The sequence below is a fragment of the Dendrobates tinctorius genome, unplaced genomic scaffold (assembly GCF_039654945.1).
Source record: "Dendrobates tinctorius isolate UK_male_01 unplaced genomic scaffold, ASM3965494v1 ptg000236l, whole genome shotgun sequence".
Classification (NCBI taxonomy): Eukaryota; Metazoa; Chordata; class Amphibia; order Anura; family Dendrobatidae; genus Dendrobates; species Dendrobates tinctorius.
Window position 1 is genome coordinate 252,266 of NW_027361903.1, and position 15,160 is coordinate 267,425.

A 15,160-nucleotide genomic window follows, 5' to 3' on the forward strand; every position below is an offset into this window, starting at 1 on the left:
GGATCAGTAATGTAATGTATGTACACAGTGACTGCACCAGAAGAATAGTGAGTGCAGCTCTGGAGTATAATACAGGAGGTAACTCAGGATCAGTAATGTAATGTATGTACACAGTGACTGCACCAGCAGAATATTGAGTACAGCTCTGGGGTATAATACAGGATGTAACTCAGGATCAGTAATGTAATGTATGTACACAGTGACTGCACCAGAAGAATAGTGAGTGCAGCTCTGGAGTATAATACAGGATGTAACTCAGGATCAGTAATGTAATGTATGTACACAGTGACTGCACCAGCAGAATAGTGAGTGCAGCTCTGGGGTATAATACAGGATGTAACTCAGGATCAGTAATGTAATGTATGTACACAGTGACTGCACCAGCAGAATAGTGAGTGCAGCTCTGGGGTATAATACAGGATGTAACTCAGGATCAGTAATGTAATGTATGTACACAGTGACTGCACCAGCAGAATAGTGAGTGCAGCTCTGGAGTATAATACAGGATGTAACTCAGGATCAGTAATGTAATGTATGTACACAGTGACTGCACCAGCAGAATAGTGAGTGCAGCTCTGGGGTATAATACAGGATGTAACTCAGGATCAGTAATGTAATGTATGTACACAGTGACTGCACCAGAAGAATAGTGAGTGCAGCTCTGGAGTATAATACAGGATGTAACTCAGGATCAGTAATGTAATGTATGTACACAGTGACTGCACCAGCAGAATATTGAGTACAGCTCTGGGGTATAATACAGGATGTAACTCAGGATCAGTAATGTAATGTATGTACACAGTGACTGCACCAGCAGAATAGTGAGTACAGCTCTGGAGTATAATACAGGATGTAACTCAGGATCAGTAATGTAATGTATGTACACAGTGACTGCACCAGCAGAATAGTGAGTACAGCTCTGGAGTATAATACAGGATGTAACTCAGGATCAGTAATGTATGTACACAGTGACTGCACCAGCAGAATAGTGAGTGCAGCTCTGGAGTATAATACAGGGTCAGTGACGTCACAGGGGCGGGGCGGCGTTTACCTGGCGGGGGGCGTGTCGCTGTGGTGAGTGACGTGCAGGTGACAGCGGCCCCGCCCCCGCTCGCCACTTCCGGTCTCCTCTTGCCCCCGGTCGCGATGCTTCGCCCTGTGGAGGATGATGAGTCCCGGGAGCTGCGGGTCCTCGCCGGGCTGAAGGAGCAGGGTGAGGGCGGCTGTGTGACGTCCGTTCCCCCCTCCTGCCCCGGGGGCCGCTCTGCTGTCACCGCCCACTGCTGCGGCCTCCGGGGGTCTCCAGGACCATGGACAGAGGCAGAGACCGCAGCTGCTCCCTGGTGTCAGCCATTATTGGGGGCGCTGAGAGCAGGACGGGACCGTGTGGGGGACGGTCGGTGATCTGTGGGGGGGACGGTCGGTGATCTGTGGGGGGGGACGGTCGGTGATCTGTGGGGGGGGGACGGTCGGTGATCTGTGGGGGGGGGACGGTCGGTGATCTGTGGGGGGGGGGACGGTCGGTGATCTGTGGGGGGGGGACGGTCGGTGATCTGTGGGGGGGGGACGGTCGGTGATCTGTGGGGGGGGGACGGTCGGTGATCTGTGGGGGGGGGACCGTCGGGGGGGGACGGTCGGTGATCTGTGGGGGGGGGACGGTCGGTGATCTGTGGGGGGGGGACGGTCGGTGATCTGTGGGGGGGGGACGGTCGGTGATCTGTGGGGGGGGGACGGTCGGTGATCTGTGGGGGGGGACGGTCGGTGATCTGTGGGGGGGGGACGGTCGGTGATCTGTGGGGGGGGGGACGGTCGGTGATCTGTGGGGGGGGGGACGGTCGGTGATCTGTGGGGGGGGACGGTCGGTGATCTGTGGGGGGGGGACGGTCGGTGATCTGTGGGGGGGGGGACGGTCGGTGATCTGTGGGGGGGGGACGGTCGGTGATCTGTGGGGGGGGGACGGTCGGTGATCTGTGGGGGGGGGACGGTCGGTGATCTGTGGGGGGGGGACGGTCGGTGATCTGTGGGGGGGGACGGTCGGTGATCTGTGGGGGGGGACGGTCGGTGATCTGTGGGGGGGACGGTCGGTGATCTGTGGGGGGGGGACGGTCGGTGAGCTGTGGGGGGGACGGTCGGTGAGCTGTTGGGAACAGTCAGAAGGCTGGAGACAGTCATTGAGTTGGGGTCAGTAATTTTGCAGGCAGCTGTCATTGTACGAGAGATTGTGCTTATCACTGCGCGGGCCGACTGTCGAGTGAGTTGGGCTGTCTCTCGCTGTGCGGGCGGCTGTCGTTGAGTTGGGCTGTCTCTTGCTGTGCGGGCGGCTGTCGATGAGTCGGGCTGTCTCTCGCTGTGCGGGCGGCTGTCGGTGAGTTGGGCTGTCTCTTGCTGTGCGGGCGGCTGTCGATGAGTCGGGCTGTCTCGCTGTGTTGGCAGCTGTCGATGAGTTGGGCTGTCTCTCGCTGTGCGGGCGGCTGTCGGTGAGTTGGGCTGTCGGTGAGTCGGGCTGTCTCACTGCGGGCGGCTGTCGGTGAGTCGGGCTGTGTCTCGCAGTGCGGGCGGCTGTCGATGAGTTGGGCTGTCTCGCTGTGCGGGTGGCTGTCGAGTGAGATGGGCTGTCTCTTGCTGTGCGGGCGGCTGTCGGTGAGTCGGGCTGTCTTTCGCTGTGTTGGCGGCTGTCGATGAGTCGGGCTGTCTTTCGCTGTGTTGGCGGCTGTCGGTGAGTCGGGCTGTCTCTCGCTGTGCGGGCGGCTGTCGGTGAGTCGGGGAGAATCTCGCTGTGCGGGCGGCTGTCGGTGAGTCGGGCTGTGTCTCGCTGTGCGGGCGGCTGTCGGTGAGTCGGGCTGTCTCTCGCTGTGCGGGCGGCTGTCTCTCGATGTGCGGGCGGCTGTCGATGAGTTGGGCTGTCTCTCGCTGTGCGGGCGGCTGTCTCTCGCTGTGCGGGCGGCTGTCTCTCGCTGTGCGGGCGGCTGTCGATGAGTTGGGCTGTCTCTCGCTGTGCGGGCGGCTGTCTCTCGCTGTGTGGGCTGTCGATGAGTTGGGCTGTCTCTCGCTGTGCGGGCGGTTGTCTCTCACTGTGCGGGCGGCTGTCTCTCGCTGTGCGGGTGGCTGTCTCTCGCTGTGCGGGCGGCTGTCGGTGAGTCGGACTGTCTCGCGCTGTGCGGGCAGCTGTCCGTGAGTTGTGCTGTCTCTCGATGTGCGGGCGGCTGTCGATGAGTTGGGCTGTCTCGCTGTGCGAGCGGCTGTCGGTGATTTGGGCTGTCTCTCGCTGTGCGGGCGGCTGTCGGTGAGTTGGGCTGTCTCGCTGTGCGGGCGGCTGTCTCGCTGTGCGGGCGGCTGTCGGTGAGTTGGGCTGTCTCGCTGTGCGGGCGGCTGTCTCTCGCTGTGCGGGCGGCTGTCTCTCGCTGTGCGGGCGGCTGTCTCTCGCTGTGCGGGCGGCTGTCGGTGAGTCGGGCTGTCTCTCGCTGTGCGGGCAGCTGTCGGTGAGTCGGGCTGTCTCTCGCTGTGCGGGCAGCTGTCGGTGAGTCGGGCTGTCTCTCGCTGTGCGGGCGGCTGTCGGTGAGTTGGGCTGTCTCGCTGTGCGGGCGGCTGTCTCGCTGTGCGGGCAGCTGTCGGTGAGTTGGGCTGTCTCTCGCTGTGCGGGCGGCTGTCTCTCGCTGTGCGGGCGGCTGTCTCTCGCTGTGCGGGCGGCTGTCGGTGAGTTGGGCTGTCTCGCTGTGCGGGCAGCTGTCGGCGCGGGCGGCTGTCTCTCGCTGTGCGGGCGGCTGTCTCTCGCTGTGCGGGCGGCTGTCTCTCGCTGTGCGGGCGGCTGTCTCTCGCTGTGCGGGCGGCTGTCGATGAGTTGGGCTGTCTCTCGCTGTGCGGGCGGCTGTCTCTCGCTGTGCGGGCGGCTGTCGATGAGTTGGGCTGTCTCTCGCTGTGCGGGCGGCTGTCTCTCGCTGTGCGGGCGGCTGTCTCTCGCTGTGCGGGCGGCTGTCTCTCGCTGTGCGGGCGGCTGTCTCTCGCTGTGCGGGCGGCTGTCTCTCGCTGTGCGGGCGGCTGTCTCTCGCTGTGCGGGCGGCTGTCGGTGAGTCGGACTGTCTCGCGCTGTGCGGGCAGCTGTCCGTGAGTTGTGCTGTCTCTCGATGTGCGGGCGGCTGTCGATGAGTTGGGCTGTCTCGCTGTGCGAGCGGCTGTCGGTGATTTGGGCTGTCTCTCGCTGTGCGGGCGGCTGTCGGTGAGTTGGGCTCTCTCGCTGTGCGGGCGGCTGTCTCGCTGTGCGGGCAGCTGTCGGTGAGTTGGGCTGTCTCTCGCTGTGTGGGCGGCTGTCTCTCGCTGTGCGGGCGGCTGTCTCTCGCTGTGCGGGCGGCTGTCTCTCGCTGTGCGGGCGGCTGTCTCTCGCTGTGCGGGCGGCTGTCTCTCGCTGTGCGGGCGGCTGTCGGTGAGTCGGGCTGTCTCTCGCTGTGCGGGCGGCTGTCGGTGAGTCGGGCTGTCTCTCGCTGTGCGGGCGGCTGTCGGTGAGTCGGGCTGTCTCTCGCTGTGCGGGCGGCTGTCGGTGAGTCGGGCTGTCTCTCGCTGTGCGGGCGGCTGTCGGTGAGTTGGGCTGTCTCGCTGTGAGGGCGGCTGTCGGTGAGTTGGGCTGTCTCGCTGTGCGGGCGGCTGTCTCGCTGTGCGGGCAGCTGTCGGTGAGTTGGGCTGTCTCTCGCTGTGCGGGCGGCTGTCTCTCGCTGTGCGGGCGGCTGTCGGTGAGTTGGGCTGTCTCGCTGTGCGGGCGGCTGTCTCGCTGTGCGGGCAGCTGTCTCGCTGTGCGGGCAGCTGTCTCGCTGTGCGGGCAGCTGTCTCTCGCTGTGCGGGCGGCTGTCTCTCGCTGTGCGGGCGGCTGTCTCTCGCTGTGCGGGCGGCTGTCTCTCGCTGTGCGGGCGGCTGTCTCTCGCTGTGCGGGCGGCTGTCTCTCGCTGTGCGGGCGGCTGTCTCTCGCTGTGCGGGCGGCTGTCTCTCGCTGTGTGGGCTGTCGATGAGTTGGGCTGTCTCTCGCTGTGCGGGCGGTTGTCTCTCACTGTGCGGGCGGCTGTCTCTCGCTGTGCGGGTGGCTGTCTCTCGCTGTGCGGGCGGCTGTCGGTGAGTCGGACTGTCTCGCGCTGTGCGGGCAGCTGTCCGTGAGTTGTGCTGTCTCTCGATGTGCGGGCGGCTGTCGATGAGTTGGGCTGTCTCGCTGTGCGAGCGGCTGTCGGTGATTTGGGCTGTCTCTCGCTGTGCGGGCGGCTGTCGGTGAGTTGGGCTGTCTCGCTGTGCGGGCGGCTGTCTCGCTGTGCGGGCGGCTGTCGGTGAGTTGGGCTGTCTCGCTGTGCGGGCGGCTGTCTCTCGCTGTGCGGGCGGCTGTCTCTCGCTGTGCGGGCGGCTGTCTCTCGCTGTGCGGGCGGCTGTCTCTCGCTGTGCGGGCGGCTGTCTCTCGCTGTGCGGGCGGCTGTCGGTGAGTCGGGCTGTCTCTCGCTGTGCGGGCAGCTGTCGGTGAGTCGGGCTGTCTCTCGCTGTGCGGGCAGCTGTCGGTGAGTCGGGCTGTCTCTCGCTGTGCGGGCGGCTGTCGGTGAGTTGGGCTGTCTCGCTGTGCGGGCGGCTGTCGGTGAGTTGGGCTGTCTCGCTGTGCGGGCGGCTGTCTCGCTGTGCGGGCAGCTGTCGGTGAGTTGGGCTGTCTCTCGCTGTGCGGGCGGCTGTCTCTCGCTGTGCGGGCGGCTGTCTCTCGCTGTGCGGGCGGCTGTCTCTCGCTGTGCGGGCGGCTGTCTCTCGCTGTGCGGGCGGCTGTCGATGAGTTGGGCTGTCTCTCGCTGTGCGGGCGGCTGTCTCTCGCTGTGCGGGCGGCTGTCGATGAGTTGGGCTGTCTCTCGCTGTGCGGGCGGCTGTCTCTCGCTGTGCGGGCGGCTGTCTCTCGCTGTGCGGGCGGCTGTCTCTCGCTGTGCGGGCGGCTGTCTCTCGCTGTGCGGGCGGCTGTCGGTGAGTCGGACTGTCTCGCGCTGTGCGGGCAGCTGTCCGTGAGTTGTGCTGTCTCTCGATGTGCGGGCGGCTGTCGATGAGTTGGGCTGTCTCGCTGTGCGAGCGGCTGTCGGTGATTTGGGCTGTCTCTCGCTGTGCGGGCGGCTGTCGGTGAGTTGGGCTGTCTCGCTGTGCGGGCGGCTGTCTCTCGCTGTGCGGGCGGCTGTCTCTCGCTGTGCGGGCGGCTGTCTCTCGCTGTGCGGGCGGCTGTCTCTCGCTGTGCGGGCGGCTGTCTCTCGCTGTGCGGGCGGCTATCTCTCGCTGTGCGGGCGGCTGTCGGTGAGTCGGGCTGTCTCTCGCTGTGCGGGCAGCTGTCGGTGAGTCGGGCTGTCTCGCTGTGCGGGCGGCTGTCGGTGAGTCGGGCTGTCTCTCGCTGTGCGGGCGGCTGTCGGTGAGTCGGGCTGTCTCTCGCTGTGCGGGCGGCTGTCGGTGAGTTGGGCTGTCTCGCTGTGCGGGCGGCTGTCGGTGAGTTGGGCTGTCTCGCTGTGCGGGCGGCTGTCTCGCTGTGCGGGCAGCTGTCGGTGAGTTGGGCTGTCTCTCGCTGTGCGGGCGGCTGTCTCTCGCTGTGCGGGCGGCTGTCGGTGAGTTGGGCTGTCTCGCTGTGCGGGCGGCTGTCTCGCTGTGCGGGCGGCTGTCTCGCTGTGCGGGCAGCTGTCTCGCTGTGCGGGCAGCTGTCGGCGCGGGCGGCTGTCTCTCGCTGTGCGGGCGGCTGTCTCTCGCTGTGCGGGCGGCTGTCTCTCGCTGTGCGGGCGGCTGTCTCTCGCTGTGCGGGCGGCTGTCTCTCGCTGTGCGGGCGGCTGTCTCTCGCTGTGCGGGCGGCTGTCTCTCGCTGTGCGGGCGGCTGTCTCTCGCTGTGCGGGCGGCTGTCTCTCGCTGTGCGGGCGGCTGTCGGTGAGTTGGGCTGTCTCTCGCTGTGCGGGCGGCTGTCTCTCGCTGTGCGGGCGGCTGTCTCTCGCTGTGCGGGCGGCTGTCTCTCGCTGTGCGGGCGGCTGTCTCTCGCTGTGCGGGCGGCTGTCTCTCGCTGTGCGGGCGGCTGTCTGTGAGTCGGGCTGTCTCTCGCTGTGCGGGCGGCTGTCTCTCGCTGTGCGGGCGGCTGTCTCTCGCTGTACGGGCGGCTGTCTCTCGCTGTGCGGGCGGCTGTCGATGAGTTGGGCTGTCTCTCGCTGTGCGGGCGGCTGTCTCTCGCTGTGCGGGCGGCTGTCTCTCGCTGTGCGGGCGGCTGTCTCTCGCTGTGCGGGCGGCTGTCTCTCGCTGTGCGGGCGGCTGTCGGTGAGTTGGGCTGTCTCTCGCTGTGCGGGCGGCTGTCTCTCGCTGTGCGGGCGGCTGTCGGTGAGTTGGGCTGTCTCGCTGTGCGGGCGGCTGTCTCGCTGTGCGGGCAGCTGTCGGTCAGTTGGGCTGTCTCGCTGTGCGGGCGGCTGTCTCTCGCTGTGCGGGCGGCTGTCTCGCTGTGCGGCCAGCTGTCGGTGAGTTGGGCTGTCTCTCGCTGTGCGGGCGGCTGTCTCTCGCTGTGCGGGCGGCTGTCTCTCGCTGTGCGGGCGGCTGTCTCTCGCTGTGCGGGCAGCTGTCGGTGAGTCGGGCTGTCTCTCGCTGTGCGGGCGGCTGTCGGTGAGTTGGGCTGTCTCGCTGTGCGGGCGGCTGTCGGTGAGTTGGGCTGTCTCGCTGTGCGGGCAGCTGTCGGTGAGTTGGGCTGTCTCTCGCTGTGCGGGCGGCTGTCTCTCGCTGTGCGGGCGGCTGTCTCTCGCTGTGCGGACGGCTGTCGGTGAGTTGGGCTGTCTCGCTGTGCGGGCAGCTGTCGGCGAGGGCGGCTGTCTCTCGCTGTGCGGGCGGCTGTCTCGCTGTGCGGGCGGCTGTCTCGCTGTGCGGGCGGCTGTCTCGCTGTGCGGGCAGCTGTCGGTGAGTTGGGCTGTCTCGCTGTGCGGGCGGCTGTCTCTCGCTGTGCGGGCGGCTGTCTCTCGCTGTGCGGGCGGCTGTCTCTCGCTGTGCGGGCGGCTGTCGATGAGTTGGGCTGTCTCGCTGTGCGGGCGGCTGTCTCTCGCTGTGCGGGCGGCTGTCTCTCGCTGTGCGGGCGGCTGTCTCTCGCTGTGCGAGCGGCTGTCGGTGATTTGGGATGTCTCTCGCTGTGCGGGCGGCTGTCGGTGAGTTGGGCTGTCTCGCTGTGCGGGCGGCTGTCTCGCTGTGCGGGCGGCTGTCGGTGAGTCGGGCTGTCTCTCGCTGTGCGGGCGGCTGTCTCTCGCTGTGCGGGCGGCTGTCTCTCGCTGTGCGGGCGGCTGTCTCGCTGTGCGGGCGGCTGTCTCTCGCTGTGCGGGCGGCTGTCTCTCGCTGTGCGGGCGGCTGTCTCTCGCTGTGCGGGCGGCTGTCGGTGAGTTGGGCTGTCTCTCGCTGTGCGGGCGGCTGTCTCTCGCTGTGCGGGCGGCTGTCGGTGAGTTGGGCTGTCTCGCTGTGCGGGCGGCTGTCTCGCTGTGCGGGCAGCTGTCGGTCAGTTGGGCTGTCTCGCTGTGCGGGCGGCTGTCTCTCGCTGTGCGGGCGGCTGTCTCGCTGTGCGGCCAGCTGTCGGTGAGTTGGGCTGTCTCTCGCTGTGCGGGCGGCTGTCTCTCGCTGTGCGGGCGGCTGTCTCTCGCTGTGCGGGCGGCTGTCTCTCGCTGTGCGGGCAGCTGTTGGTGAGTTGGGCTGTCTCTCGCTGTGCGGGCGGCTGTCGGTGAGTTGGGCTGTCTCGCTGTGCGGGCGGCTGTCGGTGAGTTGGGCTGTCTCGCTGTGCGGGCGGCTGTCTCGCTGTGCGGGCAGCTGTAGGTGAGTTGGGGTGTCTCTCGCTGTGCGGGCGGCTGTCTCTCGCTGTGCGGGCGGCTGTCTCTCGCTGTGCGGACGGCTGTCGGTGAGTTGGGCTGTCTCGCTGTGCGGGCAGCTGTCGGCGAGGGCGGCTGTCTCTCGCTGTGCGGGCGGCTGTCTCTCGCTGTGCGGGCGGCTGTCTCGCTGTGCGGGCAGCTGTCGGTGAGTTGGGCTGTCTCGCTGTGCGGGCGGCTGTCTCTCGCTGTGCGGGCGGCTGTCTCTCGCTGTGCGGGCGGCTGTCTCTCGCTGTGCGGGCGGCTGTCTCTCGCTGTGCGGGCGGCTGTCTCTCGCTGTGCGGGCGGCTGTCGATGAGTTGGGCTGTCTCTCGCTGTGCGGGCGGCTGTCTCTCGCTGTGCGGGCGGCTGTCTCTCGCTGTGCGGGCGGCTGTCGGTGATTTGGGATGTCTCGCTGTGCGGGCGGCTGTCGGTGAGTTGGGCTGTCTCGCTGTGCGGGCGGCTGTCTCGCTGTGCGGGCAGCTGTCGGTGAGTTGGGCTGTCTCGCTGTGCGGGCGGCTGTCTCTCGCTGTGCGGGCGGCTGTCTCGCTGTGCGGGCGGCTGTCTCTCGCTGTGCGGGCGGCTGTCGGTGAGTCGGGCTGTCTCTCGCTGTGCGGGCAGCTGTCGGTGAGTCGGGCTGTCTCTCGCTGTGCGGGCAGCTGTCGGTGAGTCGGGCTGTCTCTCGCTGTGCGGGCAGCTGTCGGTGAGTCGGGCTGTCTCTCGCTGTGCGGGCGGCTGTCGGTGAGTTGGGCTGTCTCGCTGTGCGGGCGGCTGTCGGTGAGTTGGGCTGTCTCGCTGTGCGGGCGGCTGTCTCGCTGTGCGGGCAGCTGTCGGTGAGTTGGGCTGTCTCTCGCTGTGCGGGCGGCTGTCTCTCGCTGTGCGGGCGGCTGTCGGTGAGTTGGGCTGTCTCGCTGTGCGGGCGGCTGTCTCGCTGTGCGGGCAGCTGTCGGCGCGGGCGGCTGTCTCGCTGTGCGGGCGGCTGTCTCTCGCTGTGCGGGCGGCTGTCTCTCGCTGTGCGGGCAGCTGTCGGTCAGTTGGGCTGTCTCGCTGTGCGGGCGGCTGTCTCTCGCTGTGCGGGCGGCTGTCTCTCGCTGTGCGGGCGGCTGTCTCGCTGTGCGGCCAGCTGTCGGTGAGTTGGGCTGTCTCTCGCTGTGCGGGCGGCTGTCTCTCGCTGTGCGGGCGGCTGTCTCTCGCTGTGCGGGCAGCTGTCGGTGAGTCGGGCTGTCTCTCGCTGTGCGGGCGGCTGTCGGTGAGTTGGGCTGTCTCGCTGTGCGGGCGGCTGTCTCGCTGTGCGGGCAGCTGTCGGTGAGTTGGGCTGTCTCTCGCTGTGCGGGCGGATGTCTCTCGCTGTGCGGGCGGCTGTCTCTCGCTGTGCGGACGGCTGTCGGTGAGTTGGGCTGTCTCGCTGTGCGGGCAGCTGTCGGCGAGGGCGGCTGTCTCTCGCTGTGCGGGCGGCTGTCTCGCTGTGTGGGCGGCTGTCTCGCTGTGCGGGCGGCTGTCTCGCTGTGCGGCCAGCTGTCGGTGAGTTGGGCTGTCTCTCGCTGTGCGGGCGGCTGTCTCTCGCTGTGCGGGCGGCTGTCTCTCGCTGTGCGGGCAGCTGTCGGTGAGTCGGGCTGTCTCTCGCTGTGCGGGCGGCTGTCGGTGAGTTGGGCTGTCTCGCTGTGCGGGCGGCTGTCTCGCTGTGCGGGCGGCTGTCTCGCTGTGCGGGCGGCTGTCGGTGAGTTGGGCTGTCTCTCGCTGTGCGGGCGGCTGTCTCTAGCTGTGCGGGCGGCTGTCTCTCGCTGTGCGGGCGGCTGTCGGTGAGTTGGGCTGTTTCGCTGTGCGGGCAGCTGTCGGCGCGGGCGGCTGTCTCGCTGTGCGGGCGGCTGTCTCTCGCTGTGCGGGCGGCTGTCTCTCGCTGTGCGGGCGGCTGTCTCGCTGTGCGGGCGGCTGTCTCGCTGTGCGGGCAGCTGTCGGTGAGTTGGGCTGTCTCGCTGTGCGGGCGGCTGTCTCTCGCTGTGCGGGCGGCTGTCTCTCGCTGTGCGGGCGGCTGTCTCTCGCTGTGCGGGCGGCTGTCTCTCGCTGTGCGGGCGGCTGTCGATGAGTTGGGCTGTCTCGCTGTGCGGGCGGCTGTCTCTCGCTGTGCGGGCGGCTGTCTCTCGCTGTGCGGGCGGCTGTCTCTCGCTGTGCGGGCGGCTGTCTCTCGCTGTGCGGGCGGCTGTCTCTCGCTGTGCGGGCGGCTGTCTCTCGCTGTGCGGGCGGCTGTCGATGAGTTGGGCTGTCTCTCGCTGTGCGGGCGGCTGTCTCTCGCTGTGCGGGCGGCTGTCTCTCGCTGTGCGGGCGGCTGTCTCTCGCTGTGCGGGCGGCTGTCTCTCGCTGTGCGGGCGGCTGTCTCTCGCTGTGCGGGCGGCTGTCTCTCGCTGTGCGGGCGGCTGTCGGTGAGTTGGGCTGTCTCGCTGTGCGGGCGGCTGTCTCGCTGTGCGGGCAGCTGTCGGTCAGTTGGGCTGTCTCGCTGTGCGGGCGGCTGTCTCTCGCTGTGCGGGCGGCTGTCTCGCTGTGCGGGCAGCTGTCGGTGAGTTGGGCTGTCTCTCGCTGTGCGGGCGGCTGTCTCTCGCTGTGCGGGCGGCTGTCTCTCGCTGTGCGGGCGGCTGTCTCTCGCTGTGCGGGCGGCTGTCGGTCAGTTGGCCTGTCTCTCGCTGTGCGGGCGGCTGTCTCTCGCTGTGCGGGCGGCTGTCTCTCGCTGTGCGGGCGGCTGTCTCTCGCTGTGCGGTCGGCTGTCTCTCGCTGTGCGGGCGGCTGTCGGTCAGTTGGGCTGTCTCTCGCTGTGCGGGCGGCTGTCTCTCGCTGTGCGGGCGGCTGTCTGTCGCTGTGCGGGCGGCTGTCTGTCGCTGTGCGGGCGGCTGTCTGTCGCTGTGCGGGCGGCTGTCTGTCGCTGTGCGGGCGGCTGTCTGTCGCTGTGCGGGCGGCTGTCGGTGAGTTGGGCTGTCTCTCGCTGTGCGGGCGGCTGTCTCTCGCTGTGCGGGCGGCTGTCTCTCGCTGTGCGGGCGGCTGTCGGTCAGTTGGGCTGTCTCTCGCTGTGCGGGCGGCTGTCGGTCAGTTGGGCTGTCTCTCGCTGTGCGGGCGGCTGTCTCTCGCTGTGCGGGCGGCTGTCTCTCGCTGTGCGGGCGGCTGTCGGTGAGTTGGGCTGTCTCTTGCTGTGCGGGCGGCTGTCTCTTGCTGTGCGGGCGGCTGTCTCTCGCTGTGCGGGCGGCTGTCTCTCGCTGTGCGGGCGGCTGTCTCTCGCTGTGCGGGCTGTCGATGAGTTGGGCTGTCTCTCACTGTGCGGGCGCCTGTCTCTCGCTGTGCGGTCGGCTGTCTCTCGCTGTGCGGGCGGCTGTCTCTCGCTGTGCGGGCGGCTGTCGGTGAGTTGGGCTGTCTCTCGCTGTGCGGGCGGCTGTCTCTCGCTGTGCGGGCGGCTGTCTCTCGCTGTGCGGGCGGCTGTCTCACGCTGTGCGGGCGGCTGTCTCACGCTGTGCCGGCGGCTGTCTCACGCTGTGCCGGCGGCTGTCTCTCGCTGTGCGGGCGGCTGTCTCTCGCTGTGCGGGCGGCTGTCTGTGAGTTGGGCTGTCTCTCGCTGTGCGGGCGGCTGTCTCTCGCTGTGCGGGCGGCTGTCTCTCGCTGTGCGGGCGGCTGTCTCTCGCTGTGCGGGCGGCTGTCGGTGAGTTGGGCTGTCTCTCGCTGTGCGGGCGGCTGTCGGTGAGTTGTGCTGTCTCTCGATGTGCGGGCGGCTGTCGGTGAGTTGGGCTGTCTCTCGCTGTGCGAGCGGCTGTCGGTGATTTGGGCTGTCTCTCGCTGTGCGGGCGGCTGTCGGTGAGTTGGGCTGTCTCGCTGTGCGGGCGGCTGTCGGTGAGTTGGGCTGTCTCGCTGTGCGGGCGGCTGTCTCGCTGTGCGGGCAGCTGTCGGTGAGTTGAGCTGTCTCTCGCTGTGCGGGCGGCTGTCGGTGAGTTGGGCTGTCTCGCTGTGCGGGCGGCTGTCTCTCGCTGTACGGGCGGCTGTCGGTGAGTTGGGCTGTCTCGCTGTGCGGGCGGCTGTCTCGCTGTGCGGGCGGCTGTCTCGCTGTGCGGGCGTCTGTCTCGCTGTGCGGGCGGCTGTCTCGCTGTGCGGGCGGCTGTCGGTGAGTTGGGCTCTCTCGCTGTGCGGGCGGCTGTCTCTCGCTGTGCGGGCGGCTGTCTCTCGCTGTGCGGGCAGCTGTCTCTCGCTGTGCGGGCGGCTGTCTCTCGCTGTGCGGGCGGCTGTCTCTCGCTGTGCGGGCGGCTGTCTCTCGCTGTGCGGGCAGCTGTCGGTGAGTTGGGCTTTCTCGCTGTGCGGGCAGCTGTCGGTGAGTTGGACTGTCTCGCTGTGCGGGCGGCTGTCTCTCGCTGTGCGGGCGGCTGTCTCTCGCTGTGCGGGCGGCTGTCTCTCGCTGTGCGGGCGGCTGTCGGTGAGTTGGGCTTTCTCACTGTGCAGGCGGCTGTCTCTCGCTGTGCGGGCGGCTGTCTCTCGCTGTGCGGGCGGCTGTCTCTCGCTGTGCGGGCGGCTGTCGGTGAGTTGGTCTGTCTCGCTGTGCGGGCGGCTGTCTCTCACTGCGGGCGGCTGTCGGTGAGTTGGCTGTCTCGCTGTGCGGGCAGCTGTCGGTGAGTTGGGCTGTCTCGCTGTGCGGGCGGCTGTCCCTCGCTGTGCGGGCGGCTGTCTCGCTGTGCGGGCAGCTGTCGGTGAGTTGGGCTGTCTCGCTGTGCGGGCGGCTGTCTCTCGCTGTGCGGGCGGCTGTCGGTGAGTTGGGCTGTCTCGCTGTGCGGGCGGCTGTCTCTCGCTGTGCGGGCGGCTGTCGGTGAGTCGGGCTGTCTCTCGCTGTGCGGGCGGCTGTTGGTGAGTTGGGCTGTCTCTCGCTGTGCGGGCGGCTGTCTCTCGCTGTGCGGGCGGCTGTCTCTCGCTGTGCGGGCTGTCGATGAGTTGGGCTGTCTCTCGCTGTGCGGGCGGTTGTCTCTCGCTGTGCGGGTGGCTGTCTCTCGCTGTGCGGGTGGCTGTCTCTCGCTGTGCGGGCGGCTGTCGGTGAGTTGGGCTGTCTCTCGCTGTGCGGGCGGCTGTCTCTCGCTGTGCGGGCGGCTGTCTCTCGCTGTGCGGGCGGCTGTCTCTCGCTGTGCGGGCGGCTGTCTCTCGCTGTGCGGGCGGCTGTCGGTGAGTTGGGCTGTCTCTCGCTGTGCGGGCGGCTGTCTCTCGCTGTGCGGGCGGCTGTCTCTCGCTGTGCGGGCGGCTGTCTCTCGCTGTGCGGGCGGCTGTCTCTCGCTGTGCTGGCGGCTGTCGGTGAGTTGGGCTGTCTCGCTGTGCGGGCGGCTGTCTCTCGCTGTGCGGGCGGCTGTCTCTCGCTGTGCGGGCGGCTGTCTCTCGCTGTGCGGGCGGCTGTCTCTCGCTGTGCGGGCGGCTGTCTCTCGCTGTGCGGGCGGCTGTCTCTCGCTGTGCGGGCGGCTGTCGGTGAGTCGGGCTGTCTCTCGCTGTGCGGGCAGCTGTCGGTGAGTTGTGCTGTCTCTCGATGTGCGGGCGGCTGTCGGTGAGTTGTGCTGTCTCTCGATGTGCGGGCGGCTGTCGGTGAGTTGGGCTGTCTCTCGCTGTGCGGGCGGCTGTCGGTGAGTTGGGCTGTCTCTCGCTGTGCGGGCGGCTGTCGGTGAGTTGGGCTGTCTCTCGCTGTGCGGGCGGCTGTCGGTGAGTTGGGCTGTCTCGCTGTGCGGGCGGCTGTCTCGCTGTGCGGGCAGCTGTCGGTGAGTTGAGCTGTCTCTCGCTGTGCGGGCGGCTGTCGGTGAGTTGGGCTGTCTCTCGCTGTGCGGGCGGCTGTCTCTCGCTGTGCGGGCGGCTGTCGGTGAGTCGGGCTGTCTCTCGCTGTGCGGGCGGCTGTCTCTCGCTGTGCGGGCGGCTGTCGGTGAGTCGGGCTGTCGAGTTGGGCTGTCTCTCGCTGTGCGAGCGGCTGTTGGTGATTTGGGCTGTCTGTCGCTGTGCGGGCGGCTGTCTGTCGCTGTGCGGGCGGCTGTCTGTCGCTGTGCGGTCGGTGAGTTGGGCTGTCTCTCGCTGTGCGGGCGGCTGTCTCTCGCTGTGCGGGCGGCTGTAGGTGAGTCGGGCTGTCTCTCGCTGTGCGGGCGGCTGTCTCTCGCTGTGCGGGCGGCTGTCGGTGAGTCGGGCTGTCGAGTTGGGCTGTCTCGCTGTGCGAGCGGCTGTCGGTGATTTGGGCTGTCTCTCGCTGTGCGGGCGGCTGTTGGTGAGTTGGGCTGTCTCGCTGTGCGGGCGGCTGTCTGTCGCTGTGCGGGCGGCTGTCTGTCGCTGTGCGGGCGGCTGTCTGTCGCTGTGCGGGCGGCTGT

The 15,160-nt window shown here is 68.0% G+C and overlaps 1 protein-coding gene across 4 annotated transcripts in view; it reads left to right on the plus strand.

Annotated features, from left to right (window-relative positions):
* The first annotated feature begins 1,076 nt into the window (after positions 1-1,076).
* Positions 1,077-15,160, plus strand: part of SHTN1 (shootin 1) — a 105,492-nt gene continuing 91,408 nt past the window's right edge. For 3 of the 4 annotated variants that reach the window (XM_073556564.1, XM_073556566.1, XM_073556567.1), the window contains exon 1: positions 1,078-1,213. In XM_073556564.1, coding sequence (XP_073412665.1) covers positions 1,147-1,213 — 67 coding nt within the window. In that variant the 5' untranslated portion in view covers positions 1,078-1,146. Of the gene's footprint in view, positions 1,214-15,160 lie in introns of all 4 variants that reach the window. The other variant, XM_073556565.1, reaches the window with a different exon arrangement.